Raw genomic sequence first — 18,374 nt, forward strand, 5'->3', positions numbered from 1 at the left:
TTTCATACAAAAAAAATGTTTATAGATTTATATTTTTTTAATTATGATAATCAATTATATATAAATTTGTTGTAGAAACAATGTGACTTGAAAAAACCAAATATTAATTAAATGTAGATTATTACTATTTACTTACTCGAGTTTAAAATACTATAATAGCCAGTGTTCACTGTACCTAAAACGTACAAAGGCAATCAGACAGAATCACATATTTGAGGCGGTAATAAAACGATTTAATGAACCAAAAAAAAACCGCCAGAACCATTTAACTTTTACAGCTCCTGATAAAACCCTGATACAGTGAGGCTTAGAAATAAAACCCCAATCCATCAAATCTAGCGGAGAATACCCTTAACAAAAGATTAAAGTGAAACATATAAATAAGTTGAAATAGGTTTGCAGTAAATGCTATTCAATCAACTTAACATTTTTTTAAGTATTTATCCCCTAACAGGAGTTTGTACTGTACCACGTGAGAAGCCACTAGGCTAGCACTCTACCAACTGATGTAAAAGCGGATTGCAAAAAATCAATTTCGATTGCCATTTAATAATCACTTTTACGCCCTTTTGTAATGCCGTAAAGCGATGCCCGAGTTCAGAATTAATGATTGTTATTAATTAAAATGCAACTCGCGATTCGATGACAAAGTCACATCAAAGTTGGTCAACTCTTGAAATATGTGCGGAAATTTTCAATAAGCCAATAATAACATCATTTGCAGCACTTAACCATGGATTTTTGATGACTCCATACGGATTTTACCACTGATAGTTTTACCAAAATTAAATTTTAACTTCTATAACAAAAAAGAATCCCAGTTAAACAAACCAGTATTATCCAAAGAGTATAATTTAAAAAGATTATGCCATTCTTAGCTGCAAACTATGCAAAAGAAAAGTACTTCGAATAAATAGTTTTATTCGAATACTTTTAGTTTGTTTTTAAAAGATAAAGTAATTCCATTTCACATACTCACAATTTCGACCTGAAACGCTGAGGATGCAGAAGAAATTCTTTGAGTAATTTTGAAAAGGGGAAAAATGCAATTTTTTATTATTATTTTTTCAATAAGTTTGTTAAATTTGTTCATTTAGTTTAGTTGTACACTTAAACGTTTTATGTTTTTTTCCCTGTTCTTATACGCTTTTATTTTTAACCTGTCATTTAGCTTATTTTGCCGAGTTTTGTTGTTGTATTAAATGTGTTAGAAAACATTGATAAATATTTTCGTATTTGTTTTAAGGAATGTATCTTTTTTTATTAGCGTATATATATTCTTCGATATATGTTGCCTCTGTTTTCGCGGTTCCGAGACGCCCAACACCATTGTTTTGCTCAACAGCCACAAGACAGAAAAACAATAATCAAATAAATAACGACAGAGCGGAGTTAGTTGTATAGAATAGTATTATTAATTATTATATGGAATACACACAAATCTAAAATAAGCGCTCGCTACATGTAAATGGCCAAAAAGAGACGAACAAAAAAAAAACAAGAGCAATAATAAGAATAAACATAATTTTAAATTCACATTATTGTAGGACTATAACTAAACATAATAAATACATTACGTGGACTACACACATTAAGATATTAACAAATCCAATACAGATACGAAAGAGATATGGAATCAATTAAATAATATGTAAAATTAATTGTAATAATTGTGTAAATTGTAAATATCACAAGCAGACGTCACTTGCATCGTTGATAAATGTATGCCTATATATGCCATTTCTATAAGTATGCGGGTGTGTAATTATGTTCTGCCTTAAATCGTGTGAAATTGTTTATGTTTTTGTTGTTTTCAATGTGATTTTTGTGGGTTGCCGTCGTGAAAGAAAGCTCACAATTTTCGCAATCTGTGTTCACTATCTCTCTCTCTTTCTTCTGCCCGCCTGCCGTCTCTTTCTAGGTTCGATTTTGAGTTCGGTTTTGAGTTTAGTGGAGTTTTGAGTCTCGTTTTCGCATTTGTTCAATAACTATTAACGTTACCTTAAATTTAACTAACAATTTCTATAGAAAGTTTTCGAATGAGTACAATATTTTCAACATTACATCGATTTAGTTTACTATTAAATGTATATTGTTTCGTTTAGCGTTTGCTTGCGTTTACTCTAGGCAGAATTTTCTGATTTTTGTTTCTGATTTCGGTTTCTTGCGTTCAGTTGAGTTCGTTATAGGCCTTCCTACGTGTACATACATACAAATAAATAAATGACCAATGTCTGTTGATTTGTTTGCTAAACATTATAATTAAAATTGACTTTTTACAATTTATTTTTCATAGATATCCTTTAAAGCCGCTGCTTTCCTATGAGCAAAATATACAAACAAAAACAGAAAAGGTATTTGGAAAATGATGAATTAAATATTACGTTGAGGTTGGCTTAAATATACTCTTCGATATATTTTTGTTGTTGTTTAATAATAATGTATGCATGTCTGTGAGTGGTGTATGTATATTTATATATATATATATATTGTATAATGAGAATCGTCGGTTCTGCTTGATCTAAATTGGTGCCTGTGTTTGCTCTAATGTGCTAAGTGCCGAAAACATTTGAAACATTTTTGTTGCTGCTGTTAACATTTTCCAACTCCGTTCATATCCATATCCACCTCATCTCATCTCATCTCATCTCATCCGCATCCCAAATTGAAGCATTGAGAGCCAAGGCGATTGCAATTGCTTGTACAAATTATATAAATGTATATATATCAGTGCCAAATATACTTTACAATATATATGGGTGGCTTGGGCGAGTCTGCAGGTGCAGCAGTTTGGCAAGCACGAATCTGAGCTCCCAGATTCCAGTGCCTCCAAAAAAACCGACCAGCCGGAATATGGCAAGCTAACCGAAGGAGATGTGGTGGTGTTCTTGGGCTTAGAAGCAGTATAGTGGGTGGTTGGATCCACCTCACTCCACTCCCACTCCACCGACCAACCAACTAACGAACAATGTGCAATGTCTCGGCCCGCCTGGTGATGTTTGGTATGGTGCTGGGCTGCTTAATCTGTACTTCCTGCCGTCGACGGCGCCGCTGCTGCTCCTTCTGCTCCACTGGCTGCTCCACTGGCTCCTTCTGCTCCCCCTGCTCCTCCTGCAACGCCTTCCGCCTTCCCTAGTCGCCGCTGTCGTCCCACTTGCGCTCCTCCATGATGCGGTCAAAGCAGTCCGCAAGGAATGCATGCTGCAGGATGAAAAATAGCATTAATTAAATGCACATCATTTGGGAATGACATAGATTTTGAGCTTTATATAATGCGCAGCTGAGCTCCTTTCGTTTAATTAATGAATCATATGTTTGCGTGTTTATAAAGGAAATTATCTGCATTTGTAATTAAAAGTAAAATACTTTTGTCCAATTAAGTATTTAAGCTGTATTACTAAAGCGTGTTTTTCTAATCGAAGATCTATTATTTGGTAGAGGGAAAACAATACAGTTTGTTTTAAGAGATTCGTTTAAATACAATCCGAGCTTGCTGAATTTTAAAGTGTTAAATACCTTCATTGAACTCTTTTGAATAAAATAATCTCGTATGAGCAAGTAAACAAGAAACTCATTATCAAAAACTATGCTTTAAAGTACCTACAATTAAATTGTATACTAAACTAGAGTTAAGCAGCGCATTATATACAATTTTTGAACAATCCAATTCAACGTACATATGGCGTGTAGACTTTGACCCAACGTGCTGGCTTATCTGGACGATTGTACTGAAAGCAGAACGACATGGACTCCTCGTCGCTCTCGGAGCGCGTGATGCTGTCCCAGGTCAGCTCGACCATTTGCGCCTCCAGTGAGCCATCCTCACGGCAGGCGTGTAGCCGAAAGCTCTTCATGCCTGTCAAAAAATATTGGGTGTGTTAAAAGTTAAGTTCATACTGAATAATCTTATTGACGCCCCCACAAAATATCAACCAAAATTGTAAACTCTTAAAGCGCATATGTATAAAAATGATTTGTTTGTAAGGAATGTGTTGTGATAATTTTAGGGTTCAGTTTTTCTTCCGGTTCTTCCGGTTCTTCCGGTCAAGAATGGGAGTTTCTATAAAATTTACTTTTCTTTACTTTACTTTTCTATAAAATTTACTTTTCAAAATACATTATTTATCAACAAATGAAAGAAAAAACCAAGTGGTTTTTTAATATTATGCCTTTGATAAAGGTTGGATATTATATGTGTCCCAATTAGTTTATAGTATAAGCTTCATGAAAATATAAACAAACTGCAGCTGAATGTATTTTTGTATAATGAAAAATGTTCTTTATATGTTTTTGGCTAGTTTAGTTGTTGTTTTTTCTTTTAGCATGCACTGTAGCCCTATCTCCATTAGTTATCATTCGAATTAATCACGCTCGGTTGCCTATTTTTTTAAATTGGTTTAAGTACAACACAAAAAACGAGACGAGATGAGACGAGACTCACCCACGGCGGGCACCACATGTCCCTCCTTGCGACTATCACAGGAGCAGTGGGGGAAGACGACGTCCCCGTAGCCGGGCAGTGTGCGGGCCAGTGCCAGATAGTCGCCCGCTTTCTTGGCGTCCTGCAGCGCCTTCAGCTCGTAGAGTCGACCGTCGGCGCGGATGTTGCCGCGATTCACCTCATCGACGGCCTGGTAGAAGATAAACCGGCCGGCCTGTTCGCCATCGGGCAGCGTCAGCTCCTTGGCAACGGAGAAGAGCCAGCGGCGGACGCAGAGGCAGGTGGATGAGGCGGTGCTGTAGTTCTGCACGTACAGCTGATGGGGGATCTCGTGCGGCTGCAGCTTCCGCTCGAAGTTATACTCGACGATCTCGAACAGGTAGAAATACTGCTGCGTGTAGGCGGTGAGATTGGCGCGCTGCACGAGGATCTCCCACACCACCTGGGCGTTGGAGGACTTCTTCACCGACACGGTGCTCACCTCGTGGTCGGGCAGCATCACCTTGATGTCCACCGGCGAGGCGGATATGTCGTCCTCGGTGTCGGTGAGAAAGTCCTGAACGGCATCGCTCTCCGCGATCACCCGCACCGCGCACACCTTCTCCAGATACTGCTCCAGTCCTCGGCGCCGCGTGTCCAGCTGCTGTTCGCTCAGCTGGAAGGGCCACTTGCCGGGCAGCTTGGGGAAGTTGAAGCCGGAGAACTCCTTGCGCAGCAGCGAGTGCAGGTTGGCGAATTCCCGATAGCGACGTGAGCACAGCTGCCTGCCGGCCATATGTATATTGAAGACTATGTACCGCTCGCCGTTCCGGTTCACAATCCCATAGTCGGGTATGCTACAAAGAGCGTGGCGTTTTTAATAAAGATTTTGCCATTTTTTTTCTTGTTACCCCCACAAATTGACTCACCTAATGGGCAGCGAGCGCTTGTCCGAGTAATCAATGTAGGAGTAGCCGCTCTGATCCTCCTGCGGCTCCAGTCGATCGGCCTCCTATGAATAAGAACGTAAAAGTATATTAAGAAAATTAATGAATAGAATTAAATTTTTTTTGCTATAGAAACTGATAACTAATAATATTTAAATATTATTCCAAGCTGTCAGTAGCTTAAGTAATTAACAATTTCATAATCATTAAAGCCAAAATTACTTGTTATGTTTGCTTTTCAAATATTCTGTATTTTAAAAACAAAGCTACAAAAAAAAGTACGCTATTTAAAATTAATATTAAAATAAAAAAAATAAAATGCAAAAAAATATATGCATTATAGAAAAAGCGAAAAGGAATTTTATAGAACGTTTCTTTAATTTAATTAAATAATAAATAATTTCTGGCTGCTTTATAGAGATTATATTTTTTAAAAACTATGAAAAACCAAGAGATATGGTTAAAAACATTTTCACTCACCTGTTGTGTCACCGATATCACCGTCAGAGTTAGGCAGTCACCGCCGGATTTGATTAGATCCACGACCTGTTTGTGTGTGGCTCCCTCCACGCTGACGCCATTTCTGAAAAAAAAAAACAGAAGAAAACGTCCACAATTATAATATGCTTGATATAGGGATATGGATATACAGGATCTAAATGGGAAAAGCCCACCGTTTGCACCGTTTCTCTAAAGCAGTCAACTGCGCAAACTGAACAGAATGAAAGGGCAGCATTCGGAGTGAATTGAAAATCAAGAATGGAATCGGTTCTCAACGATCGCCTCAGGCGAATTGAAGGCGTTGCCAACGACCACTGATCCATTTAAGCGAAAATAATAACAGTGGGAGCCCGGAGATAGCGCCGATAATGGATGCATTGACATCGGCCAAGTTGTTGGCTTATCAGCCAGGCGGCGATTCTGGACCGTCACTCGATTCGATTCAATTCGATTTGATTCGATTCGATTCGATTCGATTCGGGTCAAGTTGGAATCACGTCCGAGTGCTTTATCGTATCTATTCTAGGATCGAAGCTCTCAACTGAACTTGAAGGTTGATAGACAAGAGGAAAGATAAGAGAAAAAAAGACAAAAGGGATTTTGTGCAACTAATAAGCCCATTTTAGTGATAAGAAATTGATTGGCATGTAATAAAAATTACAAGCAAAATGAATTAGAATTTAGCCAATACAGAAAAATATGATTAAAAAGGATTAACATACAAAATCTAACGAAAAACAGTTATAAAACAGTTAATAAACCAATTTACAACAATAATAACAAGCTTCAACTAAAGACATTGCAATCATTAAATCACATTACTTATCAAGAACTGATATAAAAGTCTTAATGAAACAGAATGGAGTACAGGATATAAAATAAAACATTGATTACATTGCATAGAACACAACAGAATCAACGCAATTAAATGGAGCACAATAAATTGCAGTCGCGAAAATGAAATGGAACGACAACAAGTAGCACAAATGTTATTTGCACGACCAAGAAATCAAGTGGGTATTGCAATAAAAGAGGGCAACGAATGGCCTTTGATAAGGGCAAAGTATCCCAGCCCACATTGACATCCATTTCGCGAGCTCCTCCACTTCTCCGCCGGAGTCTGTGTCGTCTTTCCGGTTTGCAATTTGCCATCGCCATCGCCATCCGTAAGTAAGTAAATAAAGTAAATAAATTGCAGCAGATATTGCCGCAATGTGACGCACTCGTTGTGGAACGCTCGAAAAGCTGCGTGACGCGTGACTCACATAGCGACATGTCAGAAATCCAGAAATCAGAATTCAGAAATCCAGAAATCAGAAATCATAGGGACCTGGTTGACTGGCAGGCATACCATAATATACACCAAGCATTATTATATATATAATGGCCGATAAAACGGGGACGAAGTGGAGGAGAACTGGGGATGAATTGCAGGAGAAGACAGGCGTAGACAGCTGAAAGCCTGAAACAGAAACAGAAACAGAAACTGAAACTGATACTGATACTGAAACCAAGACGTGGAGTGACTTTACTCCACTACGGAAACCTGTTTGCAATGGTAAAAATAGTTAAAAAAAAAAAAAAAACAAAAAACAAAAAACAAGACAAAAACACACAAAGGCAGCAAACGAGAGAGAAACACAACACAACACAACACTAAGCTATAGCAATAGCTATCTATGCATTTATTTATAGGCAAACGCAAATGCAAATGCCTTTCCCTCTTAATTGTGTCCGAGACAAAATGCGGCAAATGTTTTCTGGTTTACGACCGACTACTACTACTACTACTACTACTACTATTACTACTACTACTACTCATTTTGCATTAATTGTTGCGCCTTCTATTGTTGCGAAGTTTTAATTTGAAACATTTTGCACTATCTGCAACTACACAACATATTTGCAGTGTGGTCGTCTCTTGTGGGTGTGAATTGTGGTAAGACGACGGCTAACAAAGTAAAGGCCAAAAAGAGGCGAGAAAAGCGTGCAAATTGACGCACAGTGGGACAAGGTGGCATCGCTTGTCGACCGCACAGTGGGCGGCCACCCACAAATTGTGACATGTGAAACAACATCTGGGGGCGTTGTGGTTTGTATTGTTATTACCAACTCCTGGGGGCATTTATTCTTTGCTCACCAACCATATCGATTTGCATTTACTTGCTTAATTTTAGTATTTTTCAGTTTGCCAACCTGATACCTGTCAAGTAGTTAATAATTTCTAGTCATACCATTAAGCTCAAATTATTATCCCCATCATCTGGGATGTGTAAAGGTAATAAAATGTAAGTTTAAGCTTGTTATTAATAATAACACATTCTCAATGGATTATAAATCACTTAATAGACAACAAATAAGTAGTATCATACTATCATTTCGCAGGGTACCGCCAAATTGAATAGGACAAAGCAACTATCTGTGGCAAATAATGTGATTTCTATATTCATTTCGGAGAATGTTTATTCGCGATTTGTGTGTTTCCCTCCAGCACTAATTGGACATGAAAAATGCGACTGTACTGTGGCATTTATGGGTTTTACGGGGAAAACAATTGTTTAAGTTGAGCAAATCGAATAAATATTTGCAGGCCACCGAACAAATAATAGAATCAAAAATTGTTTACATACAGATTTTTACTAGTTGCGGGCGAATTGAAACGATAGATAATTCGCATATATAGGATGTAGAGTGCTATAAAGAGGTTTAAATATCTAAAAATATGCAGAGAAATTTGAAGAGCAATGTATATGTACATATGTATATATAATTTATCCACATATATCCCTCTGGATTCGCAATGACCGGCATTCTGCATTCGATGTTTATATTTAATTTACCTTGGACACGTACAACGCTTGCAACTGAAATGTAATTCCATTAACGGGAATGGAAATCGAAAATTAATTAAGCCCAACAGGGATTCAGTGGAGGACTTGACATGAGTGCTTAACAAGTGTCCTTCCATTGCTTAATTCTCGTTTTCTGTTACTGTTTTTGTTGCTTTTTCTGTTGCTTTTGCTGTTGCTGTTTCTGTTTTTTTTTGTCATTTTCCCCCTCTCCTGAATTCGAAATGGGCCCCCCCTTACTCATTTTCCGTCATGTTTATTTCTGGCTAAGTCCGAATGAAACCGAAAAGTGAAACCTGAAAACATGAAAACCTGAAAACCTGAAACCGCCACCGACCGAACCAACTAAACACGGGGTCTCGAGGAAATGCGGAAATGTGGGCCAGAGTCACAGCCAGAGCCAGGCGGCAACCAACCAACCAAGTCGAAACAACAACGAACACACCACCCCACACCACACCACACCACACCACACCACACCGCACTCCCCATCCAATCCCAATTTGAATCCATCCATCCAGTGACGTAAATCTATTGATTATTGTCGGGGCATATGCCACAAACCACCAGCAACAACAGTAACAACATTGACACAGAACCAAACCGCAAACACAAACTCGTGGCGGCATAAAAACACATGCAGGACGAATTCGAGGCAAAGGTCTCGATCTATAAATACCTAGAAATGGTTTAGTCTTTAGCTATTTTTGTTTTGTTTAATTATTTATTTTATTTAAAAAAACAATTTTTTTTTATGAAAATTTCATCCTGTTAATTATTTTTGTTGTAAAATTGTATAGTTAACCAATTAACATATTTACCTAATTTCCTATATTATATTTATTTTAATTATTATACCTTTATTTATAAGTTTAAGAAATTTCAAAAACTGAGTTTTAGCAACATAAATCTGTCTATTTAATTAAATATATAGAATTGTTTAGACAGATAAACTAAAAAAAAACTACACTTTGGTTTGTTTGATTTGTATTTTCGGTATCACACAAGTCAATACCATGTAGCCAAGTTGGAAACTCGATCTCAAACACTATCCGCCTTCTAGGTGGTTCATATGGTTGGACAAAGACGTTTATATGGTGGCTACAAATCAGCTAATGACCCTTCAATAACTCAAGCCATATGCCACAAGAACTCATTCGACCCGTGCGGCAAGTTTGAGTTGGGAATTGTCTGCCACTCGCCACTTGCCACTTGCGTGTTTAAAGGCTTCTTAACACTCAATTTAGTTTCAGCCCGAGAAGATGAACTTTAAATTGTTTGCTTTAACTTGTACATACGAAATACGTACGTTCGTATATATTTGTAAAGGGAAAATACCTGGGGAGTAATAGGATGAAAGCGCAGGAGCTCAAAAAGAAGAAAATAAGGACAGAAGTGAAGGAAATTTCCGGCTCAAGATGCAATTGTTCCTCTTCGTTTCAATCAAGTTCCCTTCTTTTTTTATGGTTTGCAATGCCTGCAAAGTTATTCTCGGTATTCTTTGAATGAATTTGTTCATGTATCTCTTGGTATACACTGGAAGATAAAACATTTTGCATAGTATAACAAGGTCAAAAATTATAGAGGTTGCCAATTTTTAAGCCTGCTTTGTGCGTGCTTTCAAAAAGCTATTTAAAAAAAAATCCCTGTACTTTTTTCCGCTTTGAAGGCTTGCGAATGTCACGTTCATTGGGAACTGAAATGGCCATATATTTTCTCATTTTATTTTATTGCTATTAATTTACACTCTTATTTTAATGTCTCTATTTTTATTTTTATGTGTGTTGCGGCATGGCTGTTGTGGACTTTAACGAGTGTAGTGGCAAGAAAGCGAAGACACGAAAGCCGAGCTGAAAATAGTTCATAATCTCCATTGATTGAATCGCACAACCTTAGAACAACCTCCCACGACCAAGTACAATGTCAAGTGGACTGAGAGACGACCAAGTGCAAGACGTGCACAAAAGATGCAGATGGAATATGGCTAAAAAAGACTGCCTGGGGTCCTTGGGGTGCTCAATTATGTCATGCAACCAGAAGTGTAGCCATTCAGTGTCCCGTTTCCCAGAGATGTCTCAAAAGGTGGCTGTTAGCGAAAGGTTTCAGCAATTCATTAAACCCCCTTCAGGATTAACCCAAGGGTCAATGAACTCATCCTTTTCGTCCTTTGGCATTCCATAGTTCAGTGACAAAGGGACCGTGAACAGGGGACAGTGGACAGTGGACAGCTACTTGACAAGTCCAAGTTCAGTTGAAAGTGCATTATTTAGTTGCCGCATTAAATCAACCGCAAAAGTTCAACAACTTTCAATTATTATCATGGCAAATACTAAGTGACTGCCTAAGCGACACAAGTAATTGATGGCCCATTTTCTCGTTGAAATGAATTAGGTTTCATGTATGAGTTAATTCAGTCAACAAAGTTGAGACGTAGCGAACACACAAATTGTCCAAGGAATTTATTTATTCAATTTGAATGCACAGCGTGGGGGTGTGAAACTTTCTCCAAAGCCATATGGGTTAAATTCACAGGCAAATTGTATTTTCTTTCAGCAAAATGTATTATTTTTAATTGCCTAATGTTGCGAAACAAAAAGAATCGATACGTTTACTTCACCTACAAAGTGTTAATTCAAGTAGTTTGCCCAAGTTGAACTCAAGACAAATAAAATAAACGATACCATTAATTTCTCTGAATACCAGAATGTTATTTTGATTTTACTCTTAATCTAACAATGAAATTTAAGTGATGAGATACATTTTTACATTATTATTTATCAGGTTATCGAAGACCAAATCTCACAGTCAGCACTTGAGCCATGGCAATCTGCTGAACTTTCGGAACCCACATAGAAAGAAATACCCATGCCAAAACTTATCCTGTCCCATCAGTGCGAACTTGGAACCACTTGAGACTCAAATGCTAATCTAATCGCAGTATAGCTGCATTATTCTTAGCCAACTAGTTCTTTGTCCCAGCAGTCTGGCCAGCAATTCGAAAGCGACTACACGATGGCCAAGAGGGGAATATTGGATTCCCAGTGGCTCCTACTTGTGGTAGGTGGACTGCTCATAATGGGATTAGCTGTAGTTGACTGCCTGGAATGCTATGCCTGCGATTCCGCCGAGGATGTGGAATGTGCCACCCGACCGGGTCAACAGCTGGAAGTGGAGGAGTGTTCGCTGGCCGGCGACGAATGTGTCACCTCCATTTCGGCGGGACTGACGCGACGCGGCTGCCTGGCCCGCCTGTATCCCAACGGCTATTGTGCCGCTCCGTGTGACAGGTGTAACACGAGTCTATGCAATCGGCACGTCTATCCCACGGATCGGCTGCGATGCTATCAATGCAGCGGATCGGAGTGCATCGATGTGACCAGCAGGCCACAGTATCTGCTGCCGTGTCCGGTTTATCGGGAGGATGACAGGTGCTACACGAACGTAGTCCACTTATCCAATACCCAGCGTGGCTGTGAGTACACAAATCTTCCCACAACCTGTCCGCATGTTTGCTTAAAGTGCAACTACAATGGTTGCAATGCGGAGAAGACCGTCACGGAGACGCGTTGCCTCCAGTGCGTTCACAATCGATTGGCCCCAAATCCCGATTGCCTGAGGGATCAGGAGCCCGAGGATCGGGTTCCGGAGGATCAGCCAAAGTGCTCGTTGAGCAACACAACCGTCTCGCATTGCGCCAATAAAGTGATGTACGGACATCGGGAGAATTGCTACAGCTATCGCAATACCCAAACGGAGGTATTTCAAAGGGGTTGCTCCACAACGATGGGATTCTTTCCCACCGGCGAGCTAAGCGAATGCCACGGTGAATTCTGCAATGCCAACTGCCAGGATATAGTCTGTGCTGTCTGCAATTCCACAGCGAATCCGGGTTGTCGGGCCGGACGCAATCTGCCGACCGAAAAGTGCGCAGCGGGCACTACGGCCTGCTATTCCTGCGAGCAAGGTTAGGGTGAGTGGGTCAGTCAATCAGAACTGGGGATACCCTTTTAAAAAACTCACTGAGAGAATAGTATCTACCGCAAAACCTATCCAAATCGATCAATCATTAGGACCTTTTAAAATAAAATTTGATATTATACCAAAAATTATCCTTCGAAAGAGTTTTAGTAATTTGGTAAAAGATTATATTCGATACTAGAAATAATCTTTAGTAATATTAATTTGTAGGTATTGAACTACATAACTAAATTTAGTTTTTAAAAATGCTAATTACGTATAACAATATCTTGGGCTATAAACTAATTTAAACAGGACGACGGGAAGTTTTAAATTTGTAAATTGAGTAAAATATCATCTATGGTTCTATTTCCATTCTTCTACTACAAAATGCACCATGTCTGAAAAAAGGTTGTTTTTTTTGTTGTTGTAAAGTTCCAGACTTGTTAGATACCTATATAACAATTCCCCGTATTTATCCAGATACCTTCCTGCGACGTGGCTGTGCGGATGCGGATTTTGCGCCTGCTGCACTGGGCGACAGTTGCCAACTGTGTCGGGATGCTGATTCCTGCAATCGCTACTCCGTGCGGAGCTGCTATCGCTGCAATGCGCAGGATGCGGATACGGATTGTGCGGCCATGGATTTGCCTCCGGCGATGACCATCAGTAATTGCACTAGCTCCACAGAGCTGTGTGTGAGCACGGTGGTCAGTCGACTGGACGGCATCTATACGGTGCGAGGATGCGAGTCTCAGGTACCGGAGTGCTCTGCAAATGATCCGTATTGTGTCCGGTGCAACGGAAGTCTGTGCAACGATGCACCCACTCTCTGGAGGCAAACGCAACTCGATCTGGTTGCAAATCAGGATTTGCGGGATAGCTGGTGGTCACTTCTTCAATACTGGTGGTCCAGGAAACTCCGATAAAGTCACCCATATAAAGTATACCAATGAAATAAAGAGTGATAAACTAACAGCTGATGTTAATGAATGTTTGGCCGGCAATATACAAAAAACCGAGAAACGCCCCCGCAAAAAGAAACCAAATCCACTCGGATAACCAAGCTGACTATAACCACGGATGACTTATCGCGTGAACTGCCGAATATAGTACTCATCTTAGGTTCAAGTTGAAAAAGATCTTCTCAAGGAGGTTTACAAAAAAATTTTAGGTTGAAACGTGTATACATTACAATTAATTAAAAATAATTACAAGATATGACTTCTCGTAATTATTTTTAATTAATAGATTGTAGATTTTAATTAATAAATTGTAATTTTTTTGACATATGTTTTAAAATTTCTGATTTTAGCTAATTTGCCGGTCTTTCGTATCTAGTTAAGTATACAAAATTAGGGGGATTTAAGCGCTTGATTCCAGTTGAAAACTGGTTCGCAAGAGGCGGAAACTAAATGCAAATTTGTTTGCTTTTGCTTTTTGCTTGCCCTCTGCAGTTTGTGCTTTTTTTTGTTGCTTTTGCTTTTACTTTTACTTTTGCTTGTGTTTCTGATTTTCTGCTTTTGTTGGCTCACGCGCAGCCAAATTATAACGGCTGTTCGTCATTGTTGTTGTTATTTTCACTGATAATGAAATGATGGACACTGCAAATAGCAACAACAAGCCGCATAATAAACGAGCATCCCCCCTTCCAATCCCCTGAAATATCTCTTGTTTTCACGTCACACATTCTGTGTGCAGTGGAAAAGTGTGGAAATTTGCGAGTTTATCGTTGCCGACGAGAAGGGGACAATGATAATTAAGTTCTTGGGCGCTAGAGCAACGAAACTTTAGCAAAATTTATTAATTGAATTTCATCTCCGAACGGGAATAGTTGGATAGAAAGAGAGAGTGAATACCGCACCCACAATACGACGAAAACGAATCTTTAAGAGTAACAAAATACAGTAGGCGCTATTTTACGTTACATGTTTTTATACTTTAACTATTTTATGAGACGGGATTTTATTCTAGATTCAAATTGTCTGACACGAAAAAGATTTGATTTGATTGATTTTTACAAAAATTCAATAAGTTATAAGCAGTAATTAAATATTACATGGATATGCATCGCTTAAGAAAGCGGAATTTGGATTTTTTTTTAAAATATTTATTATTATTATCATTATATACTGATTTAAGAATGATTTTTAATAATTGAAATATAGTAAAAACATGTATTCTCTTTGGTTCAATATCTTAAGCGATGACTGTACATAAACGGAATAAAATAAAATGATTGATGGACAACCTCGAATGTGAGGAAAGGGGGAGAGAGAGAGGAAAGCGAGAAGGACTGATAACGGGTATCGAAACTGAAATGTCAAAGATGCTTAACAAAAGCTTTGCACGACAGAGAAATAGCATACGGAAAAAGAGCAGAGTGAAAGAAATACAAATGAAAAAGAAATAGCAAGTGAGAATTTGAATAAGCCTGCAAATAGTATTGGAATGAGAACCCATGCATGTCATAATACTATGCCATTCAGGAAAACATAACAGCAAAAAAACACAATAAATCTATTTTCATATCTACATTCCACTGACTCATAGTTCTAAATCGTCATAGTTCCTGATTGCAGTGATAACGGGAGTTCCCAGGAAATGGTAAATGAATTAATCATTCAATAACAAGAAAGAAATATGAGCTTTGCTCGACATGATCCTAAAACAATCATGTTTAATAAACTGTTTACAAATTATACTTTCTAGAAATGTCATATATAAGATACCAATTGTGTGCCTTTATTCTCCATTAAAATCCCTGTTCAAGCTTTTTTTTTTGTTCAAAATTTCGATAACAACCCTCTAAACCGAGTGGACAAAAATTTTTCATGAAAACAAGCAACTAACCACCTCATCCACCCAAAAGCAAAATAAAAACACAGACACATACAGACGCAAAATTTATTGATATTCCCGGGCATTTTGACCCACTACAAATTCATTTCCACTTCCAACTTTAATTCCAATTCCCTCGCCCACCCAAACTGCACGCCCCTTCCAGCTCAAAAGTGGGCGGGTTCAGAGGTTGAACATGCAAGCCCTTTGAGGGGTTAACTTCACTTGCTTAACCCCTGTATACCCAAAAAAAAACCAACTCCACAAGCCCAGCGCTTAAAAAGCTTATTCTTTAGATTGCTTTTTGAGTTTTGACACACTTTTTGTTTAGAAGTATTTTAGTTTATTTACAACATACTCAAAACTATAATTTGGGCTATAATTTGATGAAAGAAAAGTTATAAACTACGCACAAGTTTCAATGAAATTACTGACAAACTCAAAACATGAGGGAACATATTAAAACATTAGGCAACTTTTACACATTATTCCAATTGGTCATTTACATAGTTATAGCATAATCAATGAACTTTAAGTTTCTAAGTATGTCAGTGTCAATATGGATTCAAGTAGTAGTAAAGTAGATGCAAACAACTAAAACTTATTTGCAGAAGTCAAAGGATGTTATCTCGATAGTAGAAAGATTTTAAAGACTGAATGAGACCAATTTGTTATATAAATCACTCTAAAACGGTTAAGCGGTCAACAAAAAACTAGCTAAAGATAAATACATAACTAATGTGAATCTCAAACCGTTGATACCAGGGATATGAATCTTTACAAAATTTTTGATTTGAAAGCGGAGATTGAGAATATTCAAGTGCCCCGAAAGTGTATTCAAAGAAATAAACCACTGATTTATCTTAATAAAGTTTCCTTAGGAATTATTAGATCGGTTCTATTTAATAAGTAGTAGTAGTATCATTAAGCAATAAAATAAAAAGAAACAAAAATGAAATTATAAAGCATGGCGCTCTTTTAAAATAATGTAGGTAAACTTCGACCCCGAATGCCCCTAAAGCGGATTAAACAAAATATGCAGCCGTGGTAAATGAACCACAACCTCGTTGTAGAATGTAATATATCAAGGATAATACTTACACCTCCAGGATGCGGTCTCCTTTTTTGATACCCGCTTTTTCGGCCGCCCCATTCTCAAGGACGGCGCTCACGTGCTGAAGGGGGGCGTACAATTCACCGTTGATCGAGCGCAGTTGACCCCCCTCGGAAACTTGACCACGCACATTGAAGCCGAATCCCGTTTCCGTTTTGTAAATGGTGACGACACGGGGGCCATTTGCGGTGGTTACGCCTACGCCCATGACCCCGCCTCCGCCAACCCCTCCTCCTGATGATGCGGACACCACTGTGTTGGTAGGGCCTGTAGGCGGGGGGAGGGGGTGATTCTCGCCAACGATGCTCATTGCGCCGGTCGTTCTTCCTCGCTCGCACTCACTGATTTACAACGGGGGCTCCTCTTCCCCTCTCGCTCGCTCCTCCTCTCTGTTCACCCCTTCTCCCTCCTCACCACCTTCTTCGTTGTTTGCACAATATCTTTTGTTGTGGTTATTTCTCTCTCTTTTATTTTGCGTAATGTTTTCTGCAACTTCTTTTCGGCACAGGCACACACACACGTATAGAGACACCGCCACTTTTACTTTTTCCCCTCCGCTTTCTCCTTCGCTCCACCGAAACTCCTCTTCCTCTATCTCTCTCACTCGCCTCGGCTTCTTCGCCTCACACACGCACACACCAAAAAAAATATATTTGTGTGTTTTATTTAATTTTAACGCGCCGCTTGTGTTTCCGCGCTGCGCATTTTGTTGCTAGCATCTAGCCAATGGTATTTGCGTTAATTAATTTACACGTAATTATGCGCAATTTAGCCGCTTATTTATTTTGTTCCATTGCAATTGCTGAAGTGAATAGAGGTGGGGAAATACCGATGCCAACGCCATCGGTCATCGATGTTTTTTAAACATCGGTCATCGATATTTCAAAACATCGTTGACATCGATGTTTTTCCCCTCTACAAAAGATGTTAGTCGATACCGACTCTCTTATTCACTCCTCTCTTATTCATTTAACATTTCTGATAGAAAAACGACGATTCAACAATGCGGTTACAACAGCGAAGATTTTGAATTTCGAGCAAAACTGATCCGGGCTATGAATTCCGGCTCAATGATAGAGGAAACTGTCCTGATCAGATTTAATGCCATTTAAATATAAATTTTTTTTGGAACATCAAATTTAAATGAAAACTTTTAGGGGCCAAGCAAACAACAAAAAAATCTGTTGAAAAATTGCGGGAATATAGACGACCGACAGCACAACAAACCTTCTCGATATACAGCGCGTACATCCAGATGGAAAAGGACAAAGTTCAACTACAATGGATATATTTGTCAGGAAGTCGCCTTTGATGTAATGTAGTGACTCTATACAGCAGGCAGTCTGACCAACTGAATTTTGACCGTCGCACAAGAACATATAAATAAATTAGAATAAAAGCTTTGTTAAAAATTATTATTTCAAATATCCCACCAAAAACATCGATGCTTCCACCGCTAGCAGAAACAATCAGCCAGAGTGTCGACTGCTGTCTATCGGCCGGAGATCAGCTGACCGGATTATCGATAGCTATCGAGGCTTTGCCTGTTATCGCCGGCCGGGAGTGTAACGAACGCAATTTTGAGCTCCCAAAAAGCTCAGTATATAATTTTGTGTTTATTTTAATATTGGTAATATTGTTTTGAATACAAATATATTTTTATAAATCGAAAATGGTATTTCCATAAATAAATAAATAAATAATTTCATTAGTGTGCATCGTGACGAACGCCCATGTGAAAAATA

The 18,374-nt window shown here is 38.7% G+C and overlaps 2 protein-coding genes across 4 annotated transcripts; one reads left to right on the forward strand and one right to left on the reverse strand.

The window, feature by feature from the left end:
• Positions 1-3,032: 3,032 nt before the first annotated feature.
• On the reverse strand, positions 3,033-17,454 carry LOC108149876 (sorting nexin-27). Of its 2 annotated transcripts, none has more exons than XM_017277768.2 (6): positions 16,617-17,454; positions 5,848-5,950; positions 5,350-5,432; positions 4,442-5,277; positions 3,678-3,856; positions 3,033-3,201 (listed from the first exon to the last, which is right to left on the reverse strand). In XM_017277768.2, the coding sequence occupies exons 1-6, from the start codon at positions 16,937-16,939 to the stop codon at positions 3,133-3,135; spliced, it is 1,593 nt and encodes a 530-aa protein (XP_017133257.1). In that variant the 5' UTR covers positions 16,940-17,454; the 3' UTR covers positions 3,033-3,132. The 2 variants fall into 2 exon arrangements, with proteins under 2 accessions (XP_017133257.1, XP_017133258.1); XM_017277769.2 differs by lacking the exon at positions 16,617-17,454 and adding an exon at positions 6,042-6,168.
• On the forward strand, positions 11,652-13,863 carry LOC108149877. Of its 2 annotated transcripts, none has more exons than XM_041709493.1 (2): positions 11,652-12,681; positions 13,158-13,863. In XM_041709493.1, exons 1-2 carry the CDS (start codon positions 11,730-11,732, stop codon positions 13,601-13,603), a joined length of 1,398 nt encoding a protein of 465 aa, XP_041565427.1. In that variant the 5' UTR covers positions 11,652-11,729; the 3' UTR covers positions 13,604-13,863. The 2 variants fall into 2 exon arrangements, with proteins under 2 accessions (XP_041565427.1, XP_041565428.1); XM_041709494.1 differs by having other exon boundaries at positions 11,674-12,687; positions 13,158-13,233.
• Positions 17,455-18,374: the final 920 nt, after the last annotated feature.

Source organism: Drosophila elegans, unplaced genomic scaffold (assembly GCF_018152505.1).
Source record: "Drosophila elegans isolate 14027-0461.03 unplaced genomic scaffold, ASM1815250v1 contig_149, whole genome shotgun sequence".
Lineage (NCBI taxonomy): Eukaryota > Metazoa > Arthropoda > Insecta > Diptera > Drosophilidae > Drosophila > Drosophila elegans.